At 42.7% G+C, this 25,630-nt stretch overlaps 1 protein-coding gene across 2 annotated transcripts; it reads right to left on the bottom strand.

Annotated features, from left to right (window-relative positions):
• Nucleotides 1–8,618: 8,618 nt before the first annotated feature.
• On the bottom strand, nt 8,619–20,663 carry LOC116811513 (holocytochrome c-type synthase). 2 transcript variants are annotated; one of them, XM_032756561.2, is made up of 7 exons: nt 20,464–20,663; nt 19,829–19,970; nt 17,031–17,182; nt 14,632–14,780; nt 13,426–13,545; nt 11,051–11,137; nt 8,619–10,432 (listed from the first exon to the last, which is right to left on the bottom strand). In XM_032756561.2, exons 2-7 carry the CDS (start codon nt 19,926–19,928, stop codon nt 10,234–10,236), a joined length of 807 nt encoding a protein of 268 aa, XP_032612452.1. In that variant the 5' UTR covers nt 19,929–19,970; nt 20,464–20,663; the 3' UTR covers nt 8,619–10,233. The 2 variants fall into 2 exon arrangements, with proteins under 2 accessions (XP_032612452.1, XP_032612453.1); XM_032756562.2 differs by having other exon boundaries at nt 20,522–20,663.
• Nucleotides 20,664–25,630: the final 4,967 nt, after the last annotated feature.

The following is a 25,630-nucleotide window of genomic DNA, read 5'->3' as shown; positions in this document are numbered from 1 at the left end:
AGCAAATGTGCCAGTGGCTGGTGTCTGGTAGGCAAACCTTAAATTGTTGCATAAATTTATCAATAGATAAATCCATCCATCCATCCATCCATCCATCAGTCTGTCTGTCCCAGGGTGAAAAGTCAGAGAAATGACCACAGCACAAAATGCCGCTTGGATTTTGAAGTTAAACCCCAAACAGGAAAGACAGTCTCTGGAAGTGAAGCAAACACCTTAGAAAGAACTTGGCAGAAATCAGGGATTGTGTGGTCACAATTAGGGCTGGTTTCCTTTGCAGTCACAGAGGACCCCATGCTTGGAAGACCCCAGCACTTATTTGAATGCTCTGTCAGTGCCATCTTGGAATTTTCATACTTTAGAACAAGCGGCCCCACATTTTCATTTTCCACTGGAACTTGCAAATGATGTAGGCATATCTGGTCACATTCTTTGCTAGATAAAGAGAAGGACCCAGTTTCAGAACAGGAAGCCCCTCATAGTACAGGTGAGCCACCTGAGGCCCAAGGAGGTTAAAGGGCCTTTTGCCTGAGGCCATTTTACGAAGTTCCCAACTCCTCCACAGAGCTCTTTTCCATTGGAACATAATTCCAAAATGTAAAATAAGGTAAAATTGTACCTTGCTCTATCCCAGGGAATATGAGCAATGTTTATGATATGCAAAACCCGTTCCACTTATTTCCTTCCATACTTTTCTTCCTGTGTTTCTATTTCTGCCATCATATTTTTTTGTATTCTTATTTCTGAGTCACTGTTTCTCTGGCATTATCTTTTAGTGTGTGCTTCTCTTACTGCTAGAGTCTGAATGTTGGTGTCCCCTCAAAATCCATATATTGAAACCTAACCCCGAAGGTGATGGTATTAGGACGTGGGAACTCTGGGAAGTGATGAGGTAATGAGAGTAGAGCCCTCATGAATGGGATTAATGCTCTTCAAAAGAGGCTCCAGCTCCTTCGCCCCTTCTGCCATGTGAGGACTCAGTGAGAAGGCAACATCTATGAAGCAGGAAGCCCTCACCAGGTACCAAATCTGTCAGTGCATTGACCTTGGACTTCCAGGCTCCAGAAATGTGAGACACACATTTCTGTTGCTTATGAGCCTCCCAGTTTATGGTGTTTTGTTATAGCAGCCCTAACAGATTAAGCCATTTGCTTAGTTCGAAGATCAAATATAATGTTGGGCAATGAATGAAAAGGAGAACAGAACCCTCAAATGTCGAGTAGGGGAAGGCCAAAGCTGTTTCTTGTTTTTGCACAAAGGAGATGACTTCATTTCCTTAGAAGGTAAATGAATTAGAGAAGGGATTAGAAACAGGCTTTTTCCTGCAGGAAAGAAACATAGAAGGTCAGTGTTCGGTGTCTTCTTCTAGTCAAATCCCTTTACTTGGTCAGACACCAAGGGTCTGGGCCCAGGATCTGCTGGGGAAAGTCAATCATGAAAGGAACATTGGGACAGATGAGCCACTTGGCTCTTTTTCATTCCTGATGCTTTGCAGGGGATCAAACAATTGTCTTGCCCTCCCCCTCTTCTCTCACCAAGAGACTTCCATCAGAGGCATACATGAGCTGCTTATGCAGTCTGGGGAAGGGTCAGGAGCACATTGAGCTTCGCAAAAGGGTGAAGCTTTCTGGGTTCACCCTTTTGCCAATACAGGGGTCAAACCACACTTGTTTGCAATGTCATGGCCCAGCAAAGTGTGCAAGTGAGCACAAGTGGAGCAATTCAGCAGTGACAGGTACCAGATAAATGAGCTGACCTGACCCTGGATGAATTTCTTCGCAGTCATTCTGAAAATGTGAGTGTTAAGGGTGGAATTGTATTCCCCCGAAGATGTGGAAGTCCTAGCCCCCAGTATTTGTGAATGTGATCTTATTTGGAAATTGAGTCTTTGCAGATGATCAAGTTAAGACGAGGTCATTAGGGTGGGCCCTAATCCAATATGGCTGGCGTCCTAAAAATCAAGGGGATGTTAGGGCACAGAAACAGACACAGACACACACACACATACACACACGCGGAAAACACCATATGAAGATTGGAGTTATGCTGCCCCATGCGAAAGAAATCCCAGAAGCTGGGAGAGAGGCCTGGAACAGATCCTTCCCTAGAGCCTTCAGAGGGAGCATGGCCCTGCTGACACCTTGATCTTGGACTTCTGTCCTCAAGAACTGTGAGAGAATAAACTTCGGTTGCTTATGCCACTACATTTATGGCACTTTGTTATGGCAGCCACAGCAAACTAATGTGTTGACCAAAGGTTAAGTAGCAGGAATCAGCCAGAGCACCTCTCTTGCTCCAGTGAGTGCTACCAAGAAAGCGTCTTTTGAGACCACAATTCTCATAGAAGCAGCGCACACTAAGAGGGACCTTCTGTTACCCAGTCTGGGAGCCTGTTGTCTTCATCCCATTGTCTTCCTACCCCCACTATCACCACCTACAGAAGTCGTGTGAAGAAATGAACTTTCAGAGGAAAGCTTTTCATTATTAAAGCAAAACAAAGGTGTAATCAGGCAACATTCAGAAGTGAGGGGAGCAGGAGGACTTAAAGAAGGAATGGAAAATAAGCAAAATTGGGGAAGCGGCATTTACATTTAAGATTTGCTTTTGCATCTTCTGCATGGGAACTTCGACCCACGCCTATGTGACTATGAGGCAACTGTAAATGCATCACAAAGATGGCAGTGGGTGGAAGCTCAAAGGATTCAAAAGATGCCAGAGGAAAGTGAAGCTCAAATTGGGCCCCCTGGCCCAGCAGCATCAGCATCTCCTGGGAGCTCGTTAGAAACAGGAATTCTCAGCCGCCCCAGGCCTACAGGATCAGGAATTCTGGGTGGGGGCCCAGCCATCTGCGTTTTAACAAGCCCTCTAGGGGATTCTGATACATAGTACACAAAAGCTTGAAAAGCATCTTGCTAGGGAAACGACAAAAGGGAGAGAGGTGGAAGGGGAAAGGCAGCAAGATCCAAAATGCTGTTCTAAGGCAATGCTTGGCCTGAACAATGTCAAATCATAGTTTAAAAAAAATCCAGCTGAAACTAGAAATCATAAAATGATCACATGTTACATTTTACCTGAAAGCATAAATGTACATCATTTACTAATCTTTCAACATGGAGCCAAGGCCTTTTGCATCTCTGGGTGTGGTGGGTCAGCAGTGCCACTTCATCCTTCTTACTGATGCACGGTGGATGAACCACATCCACCGTGCATCATCTATTCTTCCAGTTCCAGGTTTTTTTTTTTTTTTTTTTTTTTTTTAATTAGCAAATTTAAGAAATGACTACAAAGCAGTGAGTGAAGAATTATTCTGATTTTTATGATATTTTCTAAACCCCTTCCAGTTTCATGGCAACATTTTTGGGGATTCTCCTTTAAACCCTTCCTTATCATTCATTAGCCTTTATATACTTGGCTTATGCATTTACATTGCATTGTCTGTTGTTTTGGTTAATTGAAATAATTACGTTACTGGCTCACGCTAAGCTGACTGCTCAACTAGGAGGAGCAGAGTGGGGACCTGCTAGCTGTAGGGATCAACCAGCACGTTTTTATTTCTTTTTCATTTTTAAAAACAGCTATAATTACAAACCACACAATTCACTCATTTAAAGTATACAGTTCAATGGTTTCTAGTATGGTCACAGAGTTGTGCAACCATCAATTTTAGAGCATTTTTTAATCACCCCCAAAAGAAACTCCCACGTCCATTAGCAGTCACTCCCCATTCCTCCTCCACCAGCCCCGACAACCACAAATCTGCTTTCTGCCCCTATAAATTTGCCTATTCTGAGAGTTTCAAATAAATGGAATCATATGAAAGGTGGCCTTTTGCTTCTGGCCTCTTTGAGCACAGTGTTTTTAGGGTTCATCATATTGTAGCATTTATCAGTACTTCATTTATTTTTATGGGTGAATAATATTCCATTGCATGGATATACCAAAATGTATTTATCCATTTACTAATTGGTGAATGTTTGAAGTGTTTCCAAGCCAGCACATTTTATAGAGGAAAAGGAAAATACTGGTTAACTTGGAATTAGCTTAAGTGTAGGTCTTTTAAGAGTACGTATACTGATGTAGTTTATATAAAAACTAGTTTGAAATAGGGTTTCAAACCACATTGTTTTCCCTTAACTTAAAGATTCTCAACCTGAAAGATGACATAATTCAGTCCATCCTAATATGAGGCCACATAAACATTTTGTTATGAGAGGAGCCTTTAAGATAATTTCAGGAAATTGAGACTTACAGACCTAAGGTGGCTTGTCTCAAATCTCCCAGCTTAACACAGGGAATCAGTGCAGAAACAAAGCTCTCAAATCTTGTTTTACGCCATAATGTTAGCCACCACCTCCAGATTTAAAACCCTGGCCTAAGAAAAGGGCTCAGGCTGGGCTTGGTGGCCTCAGCCTATAATCTCAGCACTTTGGGAAGCTGAGGCAGGCAGATCACTTGAGTTCAGGAGTTCAAGACCAGCCTGGGAAACATGGTGAAACGCTGTCTCTACAAAAAATATAAAAATTAGCTGGGCGTGGTGGCATGTGCCTGTGGTCCCAGCTACTAAGTAGGCTGAGACGGGAAGATCACTTGAACCTGGGAGATGGAGGCTGCAGTGAGTCAAGATCGCACCACTGCACTCCAGACTGGGCACTGCAGTGAGGCTCTGTCTCAGAAAAAAAAATTTTAAAAAGGTTCAAATGAAGGAAAAAGACCTTAATGAAATGATGTCTAAGAATGGGATTTTAAATCAGCAGTGAAGGAATCCCCTTGTGGTCACTACATGTCCTCCTGATGATTTGTCTGAGCTAATCTAAGCATGAAGCACGCACAGGAACATAAAATGGGAGGGGTGGTAGGACACAGGCCCAGTGCTGAATTGGCCCGATTAGACTGAAGAGAAACCTTATTTTCCATGGTTGTGGTAGATGACCGGGTCCCACCCCACCTCATATCTACTGACCATAAATAAGGATCTCAAAGCAACTAGGAAGCATTGACGCTGATGAAAGGAACCAGCCCTACATGGATGAAGTTAAAATTGAACATGGAAGGAAAGGGAGTCCAGAGAAGCAGGATCAACGAAGTGTACACCCAACCTCTGCACTTCTAGCTGTGAGTTCAAGCAGGGATTCAGTTACTAGAAGCCAAAAGCATCCTGATAATATTCTATAGCAAACCATTGAAGGGGCATGGGAATTAGTCACATTGTTATCCCAAATGTAGAAGGAATAGCAAAGTGTTTAAATGATGATTCTGCACAGAGCTCCAAAATAGTGACTTCCAAAATAGTAACTTTTCATTGTTCTTTAGGACTTCACTCGACTACGATTGTGAAGACTTGTCTCACAATTCCTCTGTTACACCACTCAAGATGTATTATTTCTGTGCCCCTATTACATATGACCTTGGGTGTGTAAAAGCATCAATTAAAAGCTAATTATAAATACAAGATAGCACCCATATGTACATGCCTCATTCCCTAAACCAGTCTTAGGAACTATAATGTTTGCTCCAGCATCTGGTATGATTCCACAAAAACATTAGAATACTTGCCATGTGATGTATAAACCTCAGGTTGAATCATTTGCAGAAAGTGTTGTCAGCTTTTTCTTCCAAACTAGAGAGTGCACAAGCATGAAATAGACACTTTACCACTTACACCAAAGGCATGAAATTTTACTGAAGGTAGTGACAATCTCTACTGCAGCAGTAAATGTTTTTCTTTTTAAAGTTCAGGGGCACATGTGCACACTTGTTACATAGGTAAACTTGTGTCATGGGGGTTTGTTGTACAGATTCTTTTGTCACCCAGGTATGAAGCCTAGTGCCCATTAGCTGTTTTTCCTAAGCCTCTCCCTCCTCCCATCCTCCACCCTCCAATAGGCCCCAGTGTGTGCTGTTCCCCTCTGTGTTCTTATCATTTAGCTCCCACTTATAAATGAAAACGTGACATTATTTGTCATGAATGGAGCAAGGCATAATTCATATGCTTCATTTTGATATACTGTATGCCCCCCAAATTATATAATTTTTTAAATGTTACCTTAAGTTACAAGGAATATACATGGCTTTTGAAATAATTTTTGATACCTTTTTCTTTGCAGTAAACATAACCTTGTAATATGTTTTGAATCTGGATATGTAATATATTTTCACAGAGGGGGATAACCTTGTGATCCAAAGGACATTACAACGAGCTATATTTTAGATTAAGAAGCACAAGAATTGCAGCACTTTGGGAGGCCGAGGTAGGCGGATCACTTGAAGTCAGAAGTTCAAGACCAGCCTGACCAACATGGTGAAACCCCATCTCTACTAAAAATACAAAAAAAATTAACCGAGTGTGGTGGTAGGCACCTGTAATCCCAGCTTCTCAGGAGGCTGAGGCACGAGAATTGCTTGAACCCAGGAGGGTTGCATTGAGCCAAGATCATGCCAGTGCACTCCAGCTTGGGTCTCTGTCTTAATATTTATTTTTGTCAAGTGGGACTTGCATATCAAGTACCTAATTTGTTACCCTGATATTTTTTGAAAGATCAAAGGCTGTAACCTGTTCTTTTTCCATTTGATGATTTTAAATAACATGAGCTTTCTTAGAGCAAGCACCCAAACACCTGGTAATCCTTAAAATTGATCAAAATGGGGATTAGAGCCTGCTGTTACCCCTCTAAACTGATTCTCCTGGCGGCGGAGGGGGGAGGGGAATAAGGCCAGAGGATGAGAGACGTAGATTATATCTCAGCACTTTGATTTCTCTCCTTGCCATTGTTGATCATGAGGTGATAGCTAATATTTGCTGAACATTTCCACCCACAGGCTCTGTTCTCAGTGCTTTTAGGCATCACCTCAAAGTACCTGCAAAACAACTCTAATAAGTTGGTTCTATTACTCTCATTTCATAGCCGAGAAAGCTGAGGCCCAGAGACATTAAGATCACACAGCAAGTAAAGGGCAGGGCAAGGACTCTGCCTCCAGGACACACATTTGTAATCATCACACACACAGCCTCAAGCCTGGTGACACAAATGACAGGTCATACAATTCTGACAGTCACTGCAAAGGTGAGACAGGAAATGTGCCTTGCTTCACTTTCCCTAAGAAGCAATCTCTGAGAGAAGATAAACCATAATGATGACTCAGTAAAGAAACTGATAACTATCTCTAAATATTCAAAAATACTTATGTCAATTCTCACGCTGTGTATTACCGCAATGTGTTCCTTAAATTGGAGTTCTAGCATTTACCACCATTTCATCTATAGACTGTCCATAAGATTGTGAGTTCCCTGCAAGTAGGGGAATTAGTCTGTTCCCATGCTGCCAATAAGGACATGCCCAAGACTGGGTAATTTATAAAGGAAAGAAGCTTAATGGACTCACAGTTCCACATGGCTGGGGAGGCCTCACAATCATGGCGGAAGGTGAAGGAAGAGCAAAGGGATGTCTTACGTGGCAGCAGGCAAAAGAACTTGTGCGGGGAACTCCCATTTAAAGAACCATCAGATCTCCTGAGACTTATTCACTACCAGGAGAACAGTATAGGGGAAACTGCCCCCATGATTCAATTATCTCCACCTTGCCCTGCCCTTGACACGTGGGGATTATTACAATTCAAGGTGAGATTTGGGTGGGGCCACAGCCAAACCATATCAGGGTTATACCTTTTGCAATTCTGTATTCCTTATATGATGCACAAAGGGGACATAAACATTTTGTTAGCCAGTGAACTCACAGGAATACTAAATGTTAATATGCAATCCATTTGTAGCCCCAGCTTGTCTGCCAATACTTAGCCTGATGTTCAGTAATTTGTTCTGATTCTGAATAGTGCTATTTCCACAGACACAAGACTTAGTTTAAAACTCCAGAGAATATCCTAAATGAGTTTCAAGCTGTACGCAAAAACTCCTATCAGTATTGACCCCTGGACCCAGTCAAGCGTAATCTAGACACAAAGCAGCTGTGACAATCTAGGAAGCCATGGTTTTTTCTAGTAGTAGTAAAGCAATGTATAAAACTGTTGATCTTGTCATCAAGTTTGCTTGAGTTTAAAGCTTGTTTACTGTAGTCCTATAAAACAGGTGAATCCTGCCTTTGGCATATTTTTTGTTTCCAGTTACAGTGTTTTGTCTTTCATAAGAATGTCTTATCCCACACATATTCGATAGCACTTAAGACCCCCCCCAAAAATGCCAACAGTAATTATTTTCCTCTACAGTTTAAAAATATGTGATTAGGGCCGGGTGCGGTGGCTCACGCCTGTAATCCCAGCACTTTGGGAGGTCAAGGAGGGTGGATCACGAGGTCAGGCGTTCAAGACCAGCCTGACCGACACGGTGAAGCCCCGTCTCTACTAAAAATACAAAAATTTAGCCGGGCGTGGTGGCATGCACCTGTAATTCCAGCTACTCAGGAGGCTGAGGCAGGAGAATCGCTTGAACTAGGGAGGTGGAGGTTGCAGTCATAGGTATACACGTGCCATGCTGGTTTGCTGCAGCCATCAACCCGTCATCTATATTAGGTATTTCTCCTAATGCTATCCCTCCCCTAGCCCCCTACCCCCCACCCCCAACAGGCCCCAGTGTGTGATGTTCCCTTCCCTGTGTCCATGTATTCTCATTGTTCAACCCCCACTTGTGAGTGAGAACATGCGGTGTTTGATTTTCTGTTCTTGTGTTAGTTTGCTGAGAATGATAGTTTCCAGCTTCATCCATGTCCCTGCAAAGGACATGAACTCATCCTTTTTATGGCTGCATAGTATTCTACAGTATATATGTGCCACATTTTCTTTATCCAGTCTATCAATGATGGGCATTTGGGTTGGTTCCAAGTCTTTGCTATTGTGAACGGTGCTGCAATAAACATATGTGTGCTGGATTATAAATCACTCTACGATAAATCATGGGTTTTATAAAGATAATATGTCTGAAGAAACAATCATTAAGTATAAAATTACTCCAAAAAATTTTCAAAACCTGTGAACTAATCAGCTTTATTTTAAAATATACAAGTATTTTGAAATGTAGAGTTTAAGGCTGTTGTATTTCTTAAACTCCACACAAAACTGACAAATCCATATCAAATTAATCACCCACAGACTGCCAATTTCATCCACTAATTTAACACTACAGCATTCAGGATAAATTAAAGTATTTAATAGCATAGACATTTAAAAAAAAAACAGCAGTCATTTGTAACATGCTGCTATAAATAGAACAACCAGTTTATGGATTGCTGGTACAAAAAGTTTCAATGGCAAACTTAGAGCCTCCTTAAAACAAACAAAAAAAATCTAGACTGAGTTGAAGCGTTCTCCATCTGGGAAAAAAATGCTCATCTTGTGAATTTTAACATTCAGCCAAATATAAAATCGTGTTTTAGAGGAGGACCATCACTGATACTGGGACTTAAGCCAGCTTTCAAGGTTTGGATTAGGCCGACTGATGAGGGGAAGGGTGGAGGCTGCCAGCAAAGGAAGCAATGAGATTCGAAGTTCGAATAACATGTCAAACGCCAAGGATAATGAGGAGATCTGTTTGTTGGGAGCAGAGTTACGTATTAGAATAACAGGATTTAAAGGGAACATTTTTTAAAAGGTATGTTCCAAAGGAAGGTATAGTTGAAAGTACTCTATCCGGTCCAAGAAATTCATATAAATCAGAATTTGGAGAGAATTTTGCTGACTACTTTTCCAGTGTATACCTTTGCATTTTGTTAAAGGTCACAATCATACCACAGGGGCTTTAGAAATAATGGTAACTTTTTTAAAAAAGGTACGATCACCTATTTATAATGAACAGTTTTAGTTAAAATATTTGGCCAGATGAAAGCTCTTGAGCATCACCATGGACTCTCAGGCTTTACAACTCTGGAGTATTCCTGAGAAAATAGTAAGGAAAAAAAGCAACTTTCATCACTTTTTAAAAGCTCTTTTTCAGAGGTTGTTCAGGCTTTTCGAGATGAAATACACAGGCAATACTGCAGGTAAAGGAAAAACTGAGGGACTGCTTCCCACTTAAGCTAAGTAGGAAGAAAACAAAATGATCTGCTATAAACTGCAAGGTACAACGCAACTCAAAAGTGAACAGTGCATAGTATCCTTCGTTAAGTGAAGGAAAAAGTGTGATTACCCACTTGAAGTTCCCATTACATCATGAGTGCAATTCAATTTGGGGAAAATAGTTTAATGTATCTCTCAGAAAAAAATAGTTTATATTTTTCCATCTCAAACAGTGCTTTACGAGGTCCAACGCCACCAAGCGACTTTCATTCTGTCCCATACTGCCGAAAGTGAATCTAAGGCAGGACGGACGTCCAGGATGGTGAACTGGTAGTCCTTGTTGACTTCACCACCATCATAATAATCAATCACATATCTAACTTCTGTCCCGCAACGGTTTATGATCCAATCGTGCCTATCAAAAGGCAACTCATATCTGGAATAAAAACATGCCACTGAGTGTTAAAATGCTTGCAATACATTCAGTCTCAGTTTAAGCCATGAGAAAGCTCAAGAAGCACATGCAAACACCTGCTCCCAAAGACCTAACTGGGGAAGTCAGACTCGAAGAATCACACAGTGAACAGCACTAAGGGAAGATGGCACTGAAGAACTGTGATAAGTCCGTATCAGATGACAGCTCATCTGTCTACAAAGGAATAAGGTCAATGGGGAAGAGACCTAAGCCAGGGAGGTCAGTTGAGATACTGCAGAAATGCAGGTGTGAGCAAAAAATCTCAAGTATGCTAGAAAAGAAAGGCAGGATGGCTAAGTGCATAAACCCAAAGACACAGATCACGGGAAGAGTAAGAGGGCAGATCCAAGAACATGGACAATAACTCCATTCAACCCTATGATAAATAGGAAGCAATCTACTACACCCTAATAAATCTGCCCATTAATGGGCAAACCTCAGGGAGAGAAAGAAATCTACAGTTGAATAAGGATTACGTTTTGCAAGATGGCACTGCAATTCTTAGACTGGTTCTGGTATGAAGAGAAAGTTGACCCTGACCTGAGGATGGTGAAACAACACTTCTGCGCTGACACTCACCCCATCCAGGAACGAATTCGTGCCCTTGGTGAATACTCTTTTGCTTTCCCTCCAAACCGGATCAATGATGGACCACAAGGACACTCTCTAGAATTCCCCAAATAAGAAAAGTCTGTTAAAATATTTTCTTTTCTTTGACAAAGATGATGTTCTAATTTTTTAGTAATATACATTTTTTTCCTGTATACGTTTCACATAATATAACATTTACAGAGAAAGGTAAGTTCTAAAATAATTCAAACAAATGCCTATTTGTTAAAAATGTTCCTCTTTCCTTCTGGACTGGATGCGTTCCATTGCCTCCCCTTCCTTCTGGATATCTATACTGCACTTTGCAGAGTCAGGAAATAGGGCCTTTCCATTTGGTGGAGGAGGAAAGGCACATCAAAAAAAAAAACAGCCTCAAGTATTGTGCATCATGCTTCTTTTTCGCACAGAGCACCTGGGTTTTTTAGACAAACATGAAAATCCTATACTCTTCTTTCATTTCAAACCAATGAACAGCCTTTATGAAGAAAAGAAAACGATGGATTAATCCCTAGAAATGCATGGTAATTAATGTTGGACCAGCTCCTTAATAACTACACGTAAGATGAGGGGTGGCAGAGTCCTAGCTGGCAAACGCACTCCCTCTACCTGCAGACCCCTGCTGAGGACTCTAGGTGCCAGCCCTCTGTGGGCACCAGGGTATAACAGTGCCAACAAGACCCTCTGAGCCCTGTCCTCGTGGAGTTCACAGCCCACCTACAGGCTAGACAGACAGCTGTTACCGAGACAGAGGGAGTGGTGGCCAAGTCAGGAGGCCACCTATATTGTTAGCTGCTCCCATGGATAACAAGATAGGTGTCTAAGTAAGTGGGAGGGAGAAAAATTTCCAAAGTATAAAGGACTTCTATTTGAGGACTTATGAGTTACTTTTCTTCTCCTTTTAGGAACTACTCCTCTCCTTAACATCTCTTCTCAAGAGGGTCACAGGCAAAAAGGTAAACTCAATCTAGGCAAAACTTTCTTCTGGAGATCATAGCATGAGTTTTTAAATGGTCTACTTAATTTTGACAGAAAATAACTGGAGAAGGAATTGAAACTGACAAACTGAAATTCCCTCTTCTCTCTTCTCTTTGCTCCATAATCACACAAGTAATTAGCAGGTGGTCTTAATTAGAACACACTTTCAAAGTAGGTCACTGCAAACACTCGTGGCTCCTCTCAGGCCAGAGATTACTGAGGGCAGCATGGTTGCAGTTGTTCCCCTCTCACATACACTCACCCCAGGCCTGAGGCCCAGCCTATGACAGCCAGGGAGTGCAACCAATGAACTTCAGAGTGCAAATATTAAAAACAAACGAAACACCTTAAAAAATCATTAAGTGGACTTTAGCCAAGAAATTAATTAATCACATTGTGCAATGAATTTAAAACCACTGTTTATGACATAATCTGGCTCAAACCAGCAGCATATGCAGTGCTCTAGATACACCCAGTCTAGGCACCACCCGAAACAGACTAAGTCAGACATCCTGCGGATGGGACCCAGCATGCTGGGTTTTAACAAACCTTCCCCATGATCCTGATGCATGCTGCAGTGTGAGAACCACTACTCAACAGACTGAAGTCCTGTCTCCTTTAACACACACAGCTGCATTTACCTATTCTCCTTGAGAAAAGGGGCTCTGAGTTAAGACATCTCTTTGTGTTTGGTCCTAATGGGGATTCAATAAATGCTACTGAGGGAACAAAAATGTCTTTCCCACCTCCCTTGGGGCAGATGGCATTTTAGCATCTCCCTTCCCACATGCTCTGCTTTCGAAGGGCTGTGATTCTCCTTCTGCTGAGAGTCAGGGTCTCTGCCCCTTCCCCTTGAATCTGGGCAGGCTCCTGACACTTTGGGACTTCCCAGGCTAGGTCAGAAAAGGAGATAGAGATGCTTTTTGGAACTCTAGCTATTGGAACCTAGCCACCATATGACGAAGCCGAAACAGCCATACACAGAGGCCATGGGGAGGTGTTCTGGCCAAAAGCCAGTACCACTCACCAGAGGAGTAAACGAGCCAGCCGTCAGAAGACTCTAGCCCATGGCTCAGAAGCCATCCTGACCACTGAGTCTTCGCAGCTGAGGCCCCAGACATCAAGGAACAGAGACAAGCCATCCTTGCCCTGTCCTTGGCGTACTCCAGACCCACTGAATCCACAAGCCTAATAAAATGGTTGCTATTTTTCAACTAAGAAGGGTGGCCTGTCATGCAACAATTGTCATTGAGCCATGCCTGCTACATAAAATGTTTTATTAGAACAAATGATTTGAATGTTAAAACTCTAGAAAGCTGATATGAAATAAGAAAGATGCTTGAAAGATTTAAGATCTCAAACATACTTACGCAGCATGAAGGGCTTCCCACTTCAAAATCTCCTTCCAAGCCTGCTCGTTATTCTGATTGTGAATTCTAATGATATTATACATATCCTTCTGACTGATATCCTCATCCTTCCACTTCCACCTAGGAAAGAACATCTGGTAAAATTTGACAACTGTTCCTGATAATGCCATAAAATTAATCCACATATTTTCATAAGATGATTTATTCAACATTCCCCTTTGAGAAAGAACTAAGAATGCTCATTTTCTCTGAATTTAACAGATCTAAGGCTCATTTTCAAGATTTACCCATGATCATGGAGCAGCACTATAAATCCAAAAGCTACTATAGAAGCATTGAACACAAATATAAAAGGGTCACCTTAGTCTCATTTTACTGAGTCACAGTAAACCAGACTTACAAAATCATCTATTTTTAAGGTGACATTTGTTCAGATAGTACCACTGATCAATGATCCCCTAACTTTTTCTAAACATTTTATCTAATAGTGTTTTCAGTTTTTTAAAAAACCTATTACTAGCTGTGATGGTTAATTTTATGTGTCAACCTGCCTATGTCACAGGATGCCCAGACATTTGGTCAAACATTATGCTGGGTGTATCTGTGAGGGTGTTTTTGAATGTGAGTAACCTTCTGATCGGTAGGCTAAGTGAAGCAGACTGCCCTCCCCACTCCGTGTGGGTGGGTTACATCCGATCAGTTGCAGACCTGAATGACAAAAAGTCTGACCCTTCCATAAGTAAGAGGGAAGGCCTTCTGCATGAGTGCTTGAGCTGGGACATTGGGCTTTTCCTGCCTTTGGACTTAAACTGAAACATCAGTTCTTCTCGCATCCTGAGACTGCTGGCTTTCAGACCAGAAGTGTGCCATTGGCTCTCCTGGGTCTCCAGCTTGCTGACTGCAGATCTTGGGACTCCTCAGCTTTATATAATTGTGTAAGTCAATTCCCTACAATAAATATCTTCCTGCCTTCCTTGTCTCCTGCCCCCCCTGCACATATCCTATTGGTTCTGTTTCTCTTGAGAACCCTGATTTAATACACTGGCCTTGCACTTACATTCTGACAGGTGTGAAAAAAATCAGGTGATTATAAACTGATTAATACATAAAAATGTACTATATTGTTTTGAAGGTAAAAAATCGCTTTAGCATATAACTCTTGGATATTCTGACAAGCAAATTTTTATCTTAAATATGTTCACTCACCCTTTCTTTAACATTGCATTCCAGAACATCTGCTCGGAAGGGTAAACCCACTTTTTCTCTGAATCTGCTCTGGGAATGGATGACTCTTCTCTGACAGTAGACAATGCAAACGGCTGATCTGGAGCTGGTGTTTGATTGGGTGGTGGCATCTAAATAAAATAAACAGATTTGCTTCTATAGGATATAAAGTAAAAGGCAATATAATTAACTACTTCCTGGAAAGCAATACATCACACAAAAAGCACAGATTACTTATTAAATCAGTGACATCAAAATTTCAGACTTCTCAGATAATCTGACTGTTTTGAAGAGTCATATTACTGAAGTTGTGTTTCTTCATTGATTAAGTTCTCAAATATGGTTAAATTTTTGGCCTCTTTCTCCTTTGAACAAATTTAGAAGTAATGTCACCAAGGAATAAGAAGTAAAAACTAATGCCACGATCTTCAGGCATTTCTAAAAATTTTATGACAAGCTTTTCAAAAATGGATATTCATTCTCTGGGGAAAACTCTCATAGCATACATGTACAGCACTGCTTTTTAAAAAAATATTCTCAGATTTTTTAGGTTTCTGCTTATGCTTCATCCCTTAGGCAAAATATATTACAGATGAGTCTTTGCATCTCAATGCTGCGAGGTCAGAAGGTGGGAAGAATCCCTTCTCCCAGACATGTGGGTCACCAATACTATTATGCTAGCACTTAGCCTTAGCCAGGGTCTCTCATCCGTGGCACTATTGACATTTGGAGCTGGACAATTTTTAGTTATGGTGGTCTGTCTAAGCACTGCAGTATGTTTAGCAGGATATTTGCCTGAGGGGCAAACTCACCCAAGGTTGGGAATGACTGGCCCTGAACTTTCTGTGTTAGAAGTATAAAGGATTTCCTAGTAAACATTAATTAAAAGTCTCCATCACAAGGCCCTCAGAATACCGACAGCAAGAAGGGCCATGTGTAGTAGGCACTGGAGAGTATTCTACCTGCATTATCACCACAGTGTGTTTAAGAGCACGGGTCTCAGGTGGATAAGGATTCAGTTTTGGCTCTGCCACTTCCTAGCTGGTGATGTGGGATGAATGACTCCTTCACTCTCAGTATCTTTAGCTCTGAAATGGGGACACTAAGAATACTGGCTGCACAGAGTTGTTATGAGGATTAAAGGGGAGAATGTAGGGTGCTTAGCTTAAACGCTAGAAAAGTGACCAAAAGAGGCTGGTCTGAGTATAGTAGTGTTTACGACTAATTGATCACAACCAGTTACAGATTTCTTTGTTCTTTCTCCTCTCCCACTGCTTCAGTTGGCTAGCCTTGAATAAAAAATTTTTAAAAAGTGACCACAAGAAAAGTTAGCTGTTATTCACATTCTCACTACATATCATGATCCCATGGAGTAAGTGTCTAGGTCTGTAAGATTCCAAAAGGCCCAAGTTCTGAACCACTCACCTATTAGAGATCATCTAGGCCAGTGGTCTGCCAGGGGCTTCGGATAATGCTGCCTGTTGCTGCTTTCATGCTACAGAGAAAGCAGCAGCAGCAGAACTGGGTAGTGTGACAGAGACCCTATGGCCCACAGAATCAAACATATTTACTACCTAGCCCTTTATAGAAGCAGTTTCCAATGACCTCTTGTGTAAATATTTGAAGGCCTATGTGCAAGATAATCTTGGTGCATTGTCCAAAACTTTATTTTCAAAAACAGGCAGTGGGCCATAGTTTGTTGATTCCTGAGGTGGACGCTGCTATTGTATCCCCCATGCCCTTTCTTTTCCAGGCTAAGTATTTCTAGTTTCTTTACATGCAGTCTGGTTCGCTAAAATTTCTATTCTTGATAATCCCGTGGCCCTCTAAAGTATATGCCTGCGCCTCCCGTTAAAACATGATTCCAAACTTTGGACCACAATTTCTGATGTTGTCTATCACAAAATGTAGTGATGTCACATCAACCTTGCATTAAATTTGCTGGCAGTCACACGACAGTGAACCACCCTAGTGACTCGGGCAGGCTGGCACCCTATTGTCCCTGAAGAAGTTCCCCAATCATGTAATGTGTCTACAAAGTTTCCCCAGACCAAAGATACCTTAACTAACTCTAGCTATGGTTCTTACAGAATTTCCCATCTACCACCTAGTAACTGTCCCAGAAGAAAATATTTATTTGGTATGGCTTACTCCCAGTACAACTATGCTGGTTCCTCATAATCACTCTGGTTTTTTTCCCAGGCACTCCCTGAAACTACACTTACTAACACATTCTAGATTTTCACTGTAGATGGAATATCTAACTTCTCTGTTTTCAAAGGACAGAAGAATTCATCCTAGCCATTTGCAACTTGTCTTGGGAGTCTGTACAAGCAACCCTGCAAAAAAAGCTCCAGAAAGAAAAGATGAGTGTGGATTACCAGATTTGAAGGATCTAGGTTCTCCTTATTCTCAGCCGCCGTGCCCCTAATGGGACACTCCACGTACTCATAGGCGCGTTCCTGGTGGGCAGGCACAGAGTATGTTTTCTTCTCACAGGTTGGGCCAGATGCCTCTGTACTCACTGGACAGCCTGAAATTATCAAGTATAAAAATGGTGTCACCATGAAGGCAGGACATCTAACTCTCTCAATTGGAGCACTAAAGAGCTGAATTTCTGACCAATGATTACCACCATAGGAAAAGCCAGGTTTCTTCTGTTTAAATCTACCAAGAACTGAACTAGCTAACATTCCAAAATCCTAAAGATGAGAAGGTTCTAAAATTTACATTTCCTTTGAAAGAAAAATGAGTACCCATTCTCTAATTGTGTCACACCCCCAGCAAAAATAAGCCAAAAAACCTTGGCAGTTGCAAGAGCATGTGTTATCTGTGCCATGGTTTGAGTAATCTGGCTGGATGAGCAGCTGGGGAGCTGTTAGAGGAACCTAAGTGGGGACCAGCCACATTTCACAGGATCTCCTTGACTTTCCATTCACTAGTTCCAGAGAAGCCCAGACCCAATCAGGACACAGTTGCAATCCAGGCTTTCATTACTGATGTATTATCTCAGGTACAAGGAACGGGAGGAGAAAATGAACACAGGAGACATCACAGAGGCTACTGCAAAAAAATCTGAATGCCACTCTGCTTTGTCTCAAGACTGAAACAAGGCACAGGAAAACCACGTGGCCTAGGGCCTATTCCCATCAGTCAACGGCAAGTTTAACAGGAAAAGGCAGACAATAAAGAAAATATTCCGCAACCCATACAGGATCAAGATGCCCATTACGAGAGAGGGTCTGAGCCTAATGAGATGAGCAATAGCAAGGGCTATGCCCAAAGACCCAGGACGCTGATCCCAATTAGTGGGGGACTGGGAAACTGGTTCAGAGAATGAGCAGGCACTTGGAAAGCTGCGACACAGAAGACAGCTGCTCATGTAATGGAATCTTGGCCTCAGGCAGCAGCAGCAACTACAGCAATACACATGAAAAAGATGAGTTTGCTTTCACTTCCTTCCCTGCACCTGTCCTCCCAAGCCCTCATTTCCTGGTGCCCTGTGCCACTGCCCACTTTAGGGGTGATGGAAGACTTGCTATGCCTTTCCTCTCTACCACTGAAAGCACCAATCCTTTCCAAGTCATGGATCCCAGCTGGGTTTTACCAAGAAAATAACATTTCAACTTTTCACGTCATATAACCAGTAGCCCCTTCGATCGCCTATAGACACCCACATTCTTTATTAATGTAAAAGTCTGGCAGCTCTCCAAGATATACAGCAAATGAAATAAAACCAAAGTAAGGGTTCTAGGATCTCCCTGAAGACACTCAGAACAGGAGCACACCTGCTTTGGCTGATCTGTCTCAATTCTTCCTGTACAAAGAAACCCCAGAAGAACACTGTCTGTCCTTGTCCAAGGTCACAGAACTTCTGCTGGCTTTGCCACTTACTATGTGACTTGGAGCATCAGTTACTCCAAGTCTTAGTTTCCTTGACTATAAAATAGGGAGAAAACGGACCACATAGCTTATGAAGATGAGAATGTAAGCTCCATCAGGCAAAGCTCCATTTTGTATGATGTTATTCTCTCGTGCAGAAACAAACAAACAAAACCAAGCAGTGCTTGGTACAGAATGGGCAGTGACCTCTCAGAATAGGCTGGCTGACTGAAGAAATGAATAACAGTGCAAGCATTAGTACTCAGTAAGCACACCATGTTGCTTCTGCCCTCCACGACTTACTGATTCAAGCCACACTTTAATATAAACAATCTAAAGTAGACATGAATGAATTAAAAATGAAAGACAGCTTTTCCATTTTCATTTTCTTATCTAAAGAATGGACAGCAAGCCCGTTAGGTGATGGCTTACTTTTATATATGAGAATACTGAAATGGCTATACGAGCAAAGGTTATTTATCAAGACAGCTAGATCTAGACTAAGGTTTCTCAACCTTGGCCCTCTTGATTATTTGGGGCCAGCTGATTCTTTGTTGGTGGGCTGTTCTGTACATTGTAGGATGTTTAGGAGCACTCCTGCCCTCTATTCACTTTCCTCTCAGTTGTGACAACCAAAAATGCCTCCAGGTATTGGCAAATGTCCCCTGTGGGAAGGAGGAATTGCCCCCTTCCAGTTAAGAACCACTGACGTAGGCACAAGTAAACTTTGGGAAGTTGGGGCTGGTTTAGAGTACTCACTACGTTCTCATGCAATCATCATGACAGGCCTGTGAAACATTATTATATCTTCATCTTACAGATGACAGACCGAGGCTAACAGAGTTAACTTGTTTAGAGTCACAAACCTCAATAAGACGCAAAATAAGGACCAGACCCAGGGTGCCTGACTCCCATGCCTACCAGCCTCAGCAGCATACTACACTGCCTCTTCCTTTACAGCCTTTCAAGATTTTTTTTAAGACACAGTCTCACTCTGTCACCCAGGCCGGAGTGCAGTGGCACAATCTTGGCTCACTGCAACCTCGGCCTCCCAGGCGATCCGCCCACCTCAACCTCCAAAGTCGCTGGTACTACGGGCACCCACCACCATGTCTGGCTAATGTTTGTATTTTTTTGTAGGGGCAGGTTTTTGCCATGTTGCCCAGACTGGTCTCGAACTCCTGAGCTCAAGCAGTCCACCCACCTCGGCCTCCCAAAGTGCTATCACAGGCGTGAACCACCGCACCCAGCCGTGAATTATCTTTTGTTTTTATTTTCTAGGCAAAGGGCCGATTACCTTTCATTTTCCCTTCATGCATCGGGCATCCTGAAGGTGGGGACGCTGAAGCATTTGAGGCCTGAACTGCAACAGCAGGAGCAGATGGAGACAAACCCATGGTTGGAAACAGTGTTGACTCCAAACAATTTTAAATTTCCACCTGCCAAAACAAAGAGATTAATGTCTCTGGACTCAGACTATTCTCTCATTAGTCCTAATCTGGTCAACCCTTGTTCCTCCTCTTTGTCAGCCCATGGGTATCTACCAGGCAGGGTATTAACTTCGAGGGACAGCTTTAATATATTGTCCCCTTAAGGGAAATACTGTGAAACCTAGGCCAACCTCTGGGGGCACGTATCTAAGGCAGTGAGGATTTTGGGACTGAGGTGAGGCAGTCGCTGAGAAACCACGTCACAGCCAGGAGGTACAGGCCTGAGGCGGGGGTAGGGCGAGGGTTTCCTAGGAGTGGTGACCCGGGTGGAGGAGGGGAGGCCCATTGAGCCTAGACTTGACCTCCGTCCCCAAAGCCTTAGCGAGGGGCTGGGGGCCCGGGAAGGGTGCGGCGCATGAATAGGAATTCGAAGAAACGAAGGGACACGAGAGGTCGAGGAGCTGCCAAGTGTCTTCCCCACACCGTCCCGGCGCTTGCCCACCTGCTCCAGCCCGCGGTCCCCAGACCAAACCGGCCGCGGCCAGCCTGCCCTTCTGCACCTAAGCCCCCGCCCCGGGCTGTTCCGGGAGGCCGGTACCGCCTTCAGTCGCCAACCCGAACCCAGAGCAGCAGTGACTTCCCGCCGCCGCCGCCTTCCTCTCGCTCGGTCACCGCTGTCGCCGCGGTCACCGCCGGCGTTCTCACGCACCCCTACTTCCTTTTTAGAAGGCGGGACTTCCGGGCACGCGGGAGGCGGGCTGAAGAGTAATATTTTCCGTCAATCACGGAGAGCGGGTTCCGTCCCCTCCTCGCCTCGGCCTGTAACCGCTGCGGGGGCCGCTCTCTGGGCCCGCCCCTCCAGGCCAGGAGCCTTTTTCAAAATGCCGGCGGTGGCAGGGAAGGTTACTGGTCCAGAGGCTTCCCTAGAGTGACGAGCTCTACTATGATGCTTTATGCTGCAGAGGGAGTGCTTTGGAGGAGTTTTTAAATTTCTGTTTTTTTTTTTTTTAAATCTTATCCCATCAGTTTTAATTGTAGCAATGATTCAAGAAACGTTAGTAGGTGCCTGTAACTTTGGTGGTGGAGATCCAAAAGTGAACAAGACAGTGTTCTGACTGCTAAGTTCTTCTTAACTGGGTATGTGATTTTGAATGTCTGTATTTTCATTTACCTCCAACAGAAATTTAGCATTTTCTTCCATCACGAATGTAGGCAATAAATCCTAGTACTATTAGCTATGTGTGGCACTAATAAACATTACAGATAAATTATGTCACATATGGTTGTTGTGCCTGTCTCAAAATATCATCCATCCACTAATTTGAAATTAAGGTAATTTTATCTTGTTACTTAAAGTGTTAATAAAGAAACATATATCTTTCCATATAACTATAGCGGCTCTGTGAAATACGTCCAGATGCCCCCTGGTGCAGGAAGTGTTGGGGGCTCACAGCTTTCAGCTGAGTCTCCAGGAATTGTCCTCTGCCTAAGAGAATTGCCTCACACAAAATCACATTCCCTCCTTGGGGACGGTCTGCATCCTATGAGGGTCTCTGCAAGGGCACATAAGTCCAGGCCCCTAGCCCCAAAGGGGACAACTCAGAAGGGCCATCCCAGCGTCAGAACTGCCTACAGGGTAGCCCAAGGATTCCATTTCAACTATCACAGCTCAACTTCTCTCTTTACCCACAATTCTTTTGTCCCTCCCACAATTCCCTTTCACTCCCGCAATTCTGTTTTGTTACCCACAATTCTGTCTCCCACAATTCTCAGTTCTTTCCACAATCTTCTGTCTCTCCCACAATTCCTTATTTCTCCCACAATCCCATGTCACTCCCAAAATTCTATTCCTTCCCACAATTCATTTTTCTGTCCCACAATTCCTTGTCTTGCTCACAATTCTCTTGTTTCTCCCACGATTCCTTGTGTCTCCCACAATTCACTTTTCTGTCCCACAATTCCCGGTCTTACCCGTAATTCTATTGTTTTTCCCACAATTTGCTGGGTTTCCCAGCAAGCCTTTCCTACAAATTCTTGTATCTCTCAAAATTCTATTTCCCACAGTTCTCTGTCTTTTCCATCATTCCCTATGACTCTGTCTCTCACAGTTCCTCAAAATTATTCATTTCCACAATGTTCTGTTCATTCACAATACTCTGTTCTTATTCCCCAGTCTCTCCCATAATTACCCATTATCTCTTATAATTCTGTTCTTTCACAATATTCTTTTTCATGATTTCCTTTCTCCCACAATTCTCCCTTCATTCTCATAATTATTCCGTCTCTCCCACAACACTGTATTCTCTCCCATGGTTCCCTGTATCTCCCAGAACTCTCTGTTCTCTACCCCAATTTCCTGTCTCTCCCTGAGTTCTCTGTTCTCCCACAATTCCCTGTGTCTCCCATAATTCCATGTTTCTTCCCACAATTTTTGGTTTCCTCTCACAATTCTCTGTTCTCTCCCACAATTCCTTATCTCAACCATAATTCTGTATTCTATGCTACAATTTCCTGTCTTTCCTATAATTCCCCATCTCCCCCACAATTCTTTGTTCTTTCACAGAATTCTCCACTCTTACAATTCTCCATTCTCTCAAAATACTCCATGATTGTTCAGAATTCCCCAGTCTCTCCCCTAACTCCCATTCTCTCTCATAATTCTGTTTTCTCACAATATTCTCGTTCACAATTTTCTATCCCACAAGTGTCCCTTTTCTCCCACAATTTTGTGTCACTCCCACAATTCTCTGTTTTTTCCTACAATTCCTGATGTCTTCCCCCATTCTTTATTATCTCCCACAATTCCCTGTCTCACCTACAAGTCTCTGTTCTTTCCCATAATTCCTTATCTTTCCCATAATTCCTCGTATCTCCTACAATTCTTTGCTGTCTCTCACAATTCTCTACTCTTGCACTTCTCCGTTATTAAACAATATTCTGTTCTCTTTCGCAGCTCCCTAGTCTGTCTCCCAATTCCACATTGTCTCTCACAATTCTCTGTTCTCTCATGATACTTTATTCTCTCCTGCAATTCTCCCTTCTCCCATAATTCCCTATCTCTCCTATCATTTTCTGTTCTCTACCACAATTCTCAGTTCCCTTTCACAATTTCTCAGAAGACCCAAGCCTGGTCCTGTAACTTCAGTGTTTCAGGGCCCAAGGGGAAGAACACGGCCCAGATGAGTGGTATGTGATCAGGAGGAAGGGGTATGGTGGGAGGGTTTGTGGTTATAATGAGAGCAGGTGTCAGGAAAGGTGTGACTAAGGGGGAGCACAAAAGACCAATTCTTTGTTTTTTCTACAATTCCTGAGTTCTTCCACTTAATTCCGTATTATAGCACTTGACAAAAGATTTGCAGTTATGTATTTGAATGTGTAATTCTCTTACCTGTGTATGGATTTTCTGAAGTTAAAAAATAGATCTTATTTGGCTTTATATCCCCTATATCAGCACAACTCAAAATGTGTCCTGGCAGTGGGGACCAGTTCACACACTGTTACCATTCTAATATGAGATGAGGAGCTTTTACCACAAGGCAAGGCAAAGCATTGCTTGCTTCATCCAGAAAGTCTTACTATGAAAAATGTCTCATCTCAGATAAAATTGTGCTTAGTGGCATAGCAGATTTATATTATAGTATAAGATTCTTAATTCAGCATTGGTCAATAACTAGCAGTTTCTGGACTGGCACTTGAGTAGCACTGCCCTATCATTACAGTGTAGTTTCTGTTGTATAATTGAGTGCTCACTGAAGCAGTCAGAAGCAGACACTGGAAGGGATCACAGAGTCAATGAATCATGAACAACATCACTCATTCAACAATATTTATGGAGCACCTATGATGTGTCAGGTACTGTGGGAAGTGCTGAGAATTTAAAAGTGCTAGACAGACTCCTTGCTCTCAGGGAATTTACATTCTAGTAAATGAATAGATTGGACAACAAACAATCCAACACAAACAGATAAATAAATAATTTAAGATCCTGATAAAAGCCACCAATTAAATGACACAGGTAGTGTGACAAAGATTGAGGCATGGGGGTCTACCCACCCCTGTGGGTAGATGATCTGTGGAGCAGAAAGTTTGTATTCCTCGGGAGCTTGTTAGAAATGCAGAATTTCAAGTCCCTCCCCAGAACCACTGAGTCAAAGTCTGTCTTGTAACATGATCCCCAGATGATCAGTGTGCACGACACAGATTGAGAGCTTAGGATACCTTCTCAGATATGGTGGTCAGCAAAGACCTCTCTGAGAAGGGTGACGTTTAGCTGAGACCTGAATGTTGAGAAGGACCCAGCCATGTGAAGATCAATGCAAAGAGTGGTCCAGACAGTGAGAATTCCATGGTAAAATGTTCTGAGATCAGAAGGAACAGGGAAAGACCAGTGTGGCCCACACAGAATGAGTTGGGGGCAGAATAGTAGGAGGTGATGTTGGGGCTGGATCATGCCGTAGGCCATGAGGAGGAAGTTACATTTTCTTTTAATTGAAATGTGAAGCCATGGAAATGTTTTTAAAAGGAAGAATTATTTGATCTGACAATAGAGATAGCTTGTTTTTCTCAACTTTGCTCTTCACCACTTTGTAGTTATGCCTGGAGACCTTCACTTGGTTCTATGCCAGCACTGCCCATGAACTTCATAGACGGTGATCTTTGCTAAGGCCTAAATGAATGAAGGTAAGTCCCTAAGACATAGCCAGGAGACCCCCCCACCATAGGTCTGTGTTCCATGGAGTCTGACAGCATTCATCACATGTGTACTCAGAGGGACCATGTCTACATCAAAGGCCAGAGTTACCTCTTACTCTTGGAAATAAACGCTACTTTTCCTTAAAGGGATTTATTGCCAATAAAATTAGAGATGGCCAGAGGTTATCATTCTGTTTAATATTCTCACAACCACTGTAATAACTTTAGAGGATATATTATTACTAGTTGGTAAGTCCCAAGCTTTTTTGTGTTTTGATGAGAGTCGAGGATTTCTTCACATAGACCTCTAAAAATTGAATTAATTGGCCAGGCACAGTGGCTCACGCCTGTAATCTCAGCACTTTGGGAGGCCAAGGTGGACAGATCATGAGGTCAGGAGTTCAAGACCAGCCTGGCCAACATAGTGAAACCCCATCTCTACTAAAAATACAACAATTAGCTGGGTGTGGTGGCACACACCTGTAGCCCCAGCTACTTGGGAGGCTGAGGCGGGACCATCGCTTGAACTCAGGAGGCAGAGGTTTCAGTGAGCCGAGACCATGCCATTGCACTCCAGCTTGGGTGACAGAGTGAGACTCTGTCTCAAAAGAAAAATTGAATTAATTAATTCACTGATTGTGGATGACTACCTTATATGACGAATTACTCCCAGTTTCTTATAGGAACCCTTGTTTCATGTCTCCAGATGTACACTCCCAGTTTCTTATAGGAACCCTGGTTTCATGTCTCCAGATGTATGCAGGGCATTGCTTTTTAAGAAAGTTTCTTTAATTTATAGCTGTACTTATTTAAGGCTGGACTTTCCTTGATACCTGCCAAGGTGGTCTGAGTGGGCACTAATGGCTCTGCAATTAGGTCAATTCAGAAAACTTAAGGCTATTCTTTTTTTTTTTTTCTTTTTTTTCTTTTTTTTTATTATACTTTAGGGTTTTAGGGTACATGTGCACAATGTGCAG

Source organism: Hylobates moloch, unplaced genomic scaffold (assembly GCF_009828535.3).
Source record: "Hylobates moloch isolate HMO894 unplaced genomic scaffold, HMol_V3 SCAFFOLD_7, whole genome shotgun sequence".
Lineage (NCBI taxonomy): Eukaryota > Metazoa > Chordata > Mammalia > Primates > Hylobatidae > Hylobates > Hylobates moloch.
Note: the sequence above shows the minus strand (reverse complement) of the source record. Positions and strands in the feature narration are given on the sequence as shown.

Bases quoted from the DNA above. Each gene is read 5' to 3' on its own strand.
- LOC116811513 (XM_032756561.2), bottom strand. From the start codon at position 19,928: ATGGGTTTGTCTCCATCTGCTCCTGCTGTTGCAGTTCAGGCCTCAAAT. The intron at 14,781-17,030 runs GTAATCCACACT...TATTTTATTTAG, and splicing joins ACCTAGATCCTTCAAATCTG to ATGCCACCACCCAATCAAAC. The intron at 10,433-11,050 runs GTGAGTGTCAGC...TTTTTATTCCAG, and splicing joins CGAATTCGTTCCTGGATGGG to ATATGAGTTGCCTTTTGATA.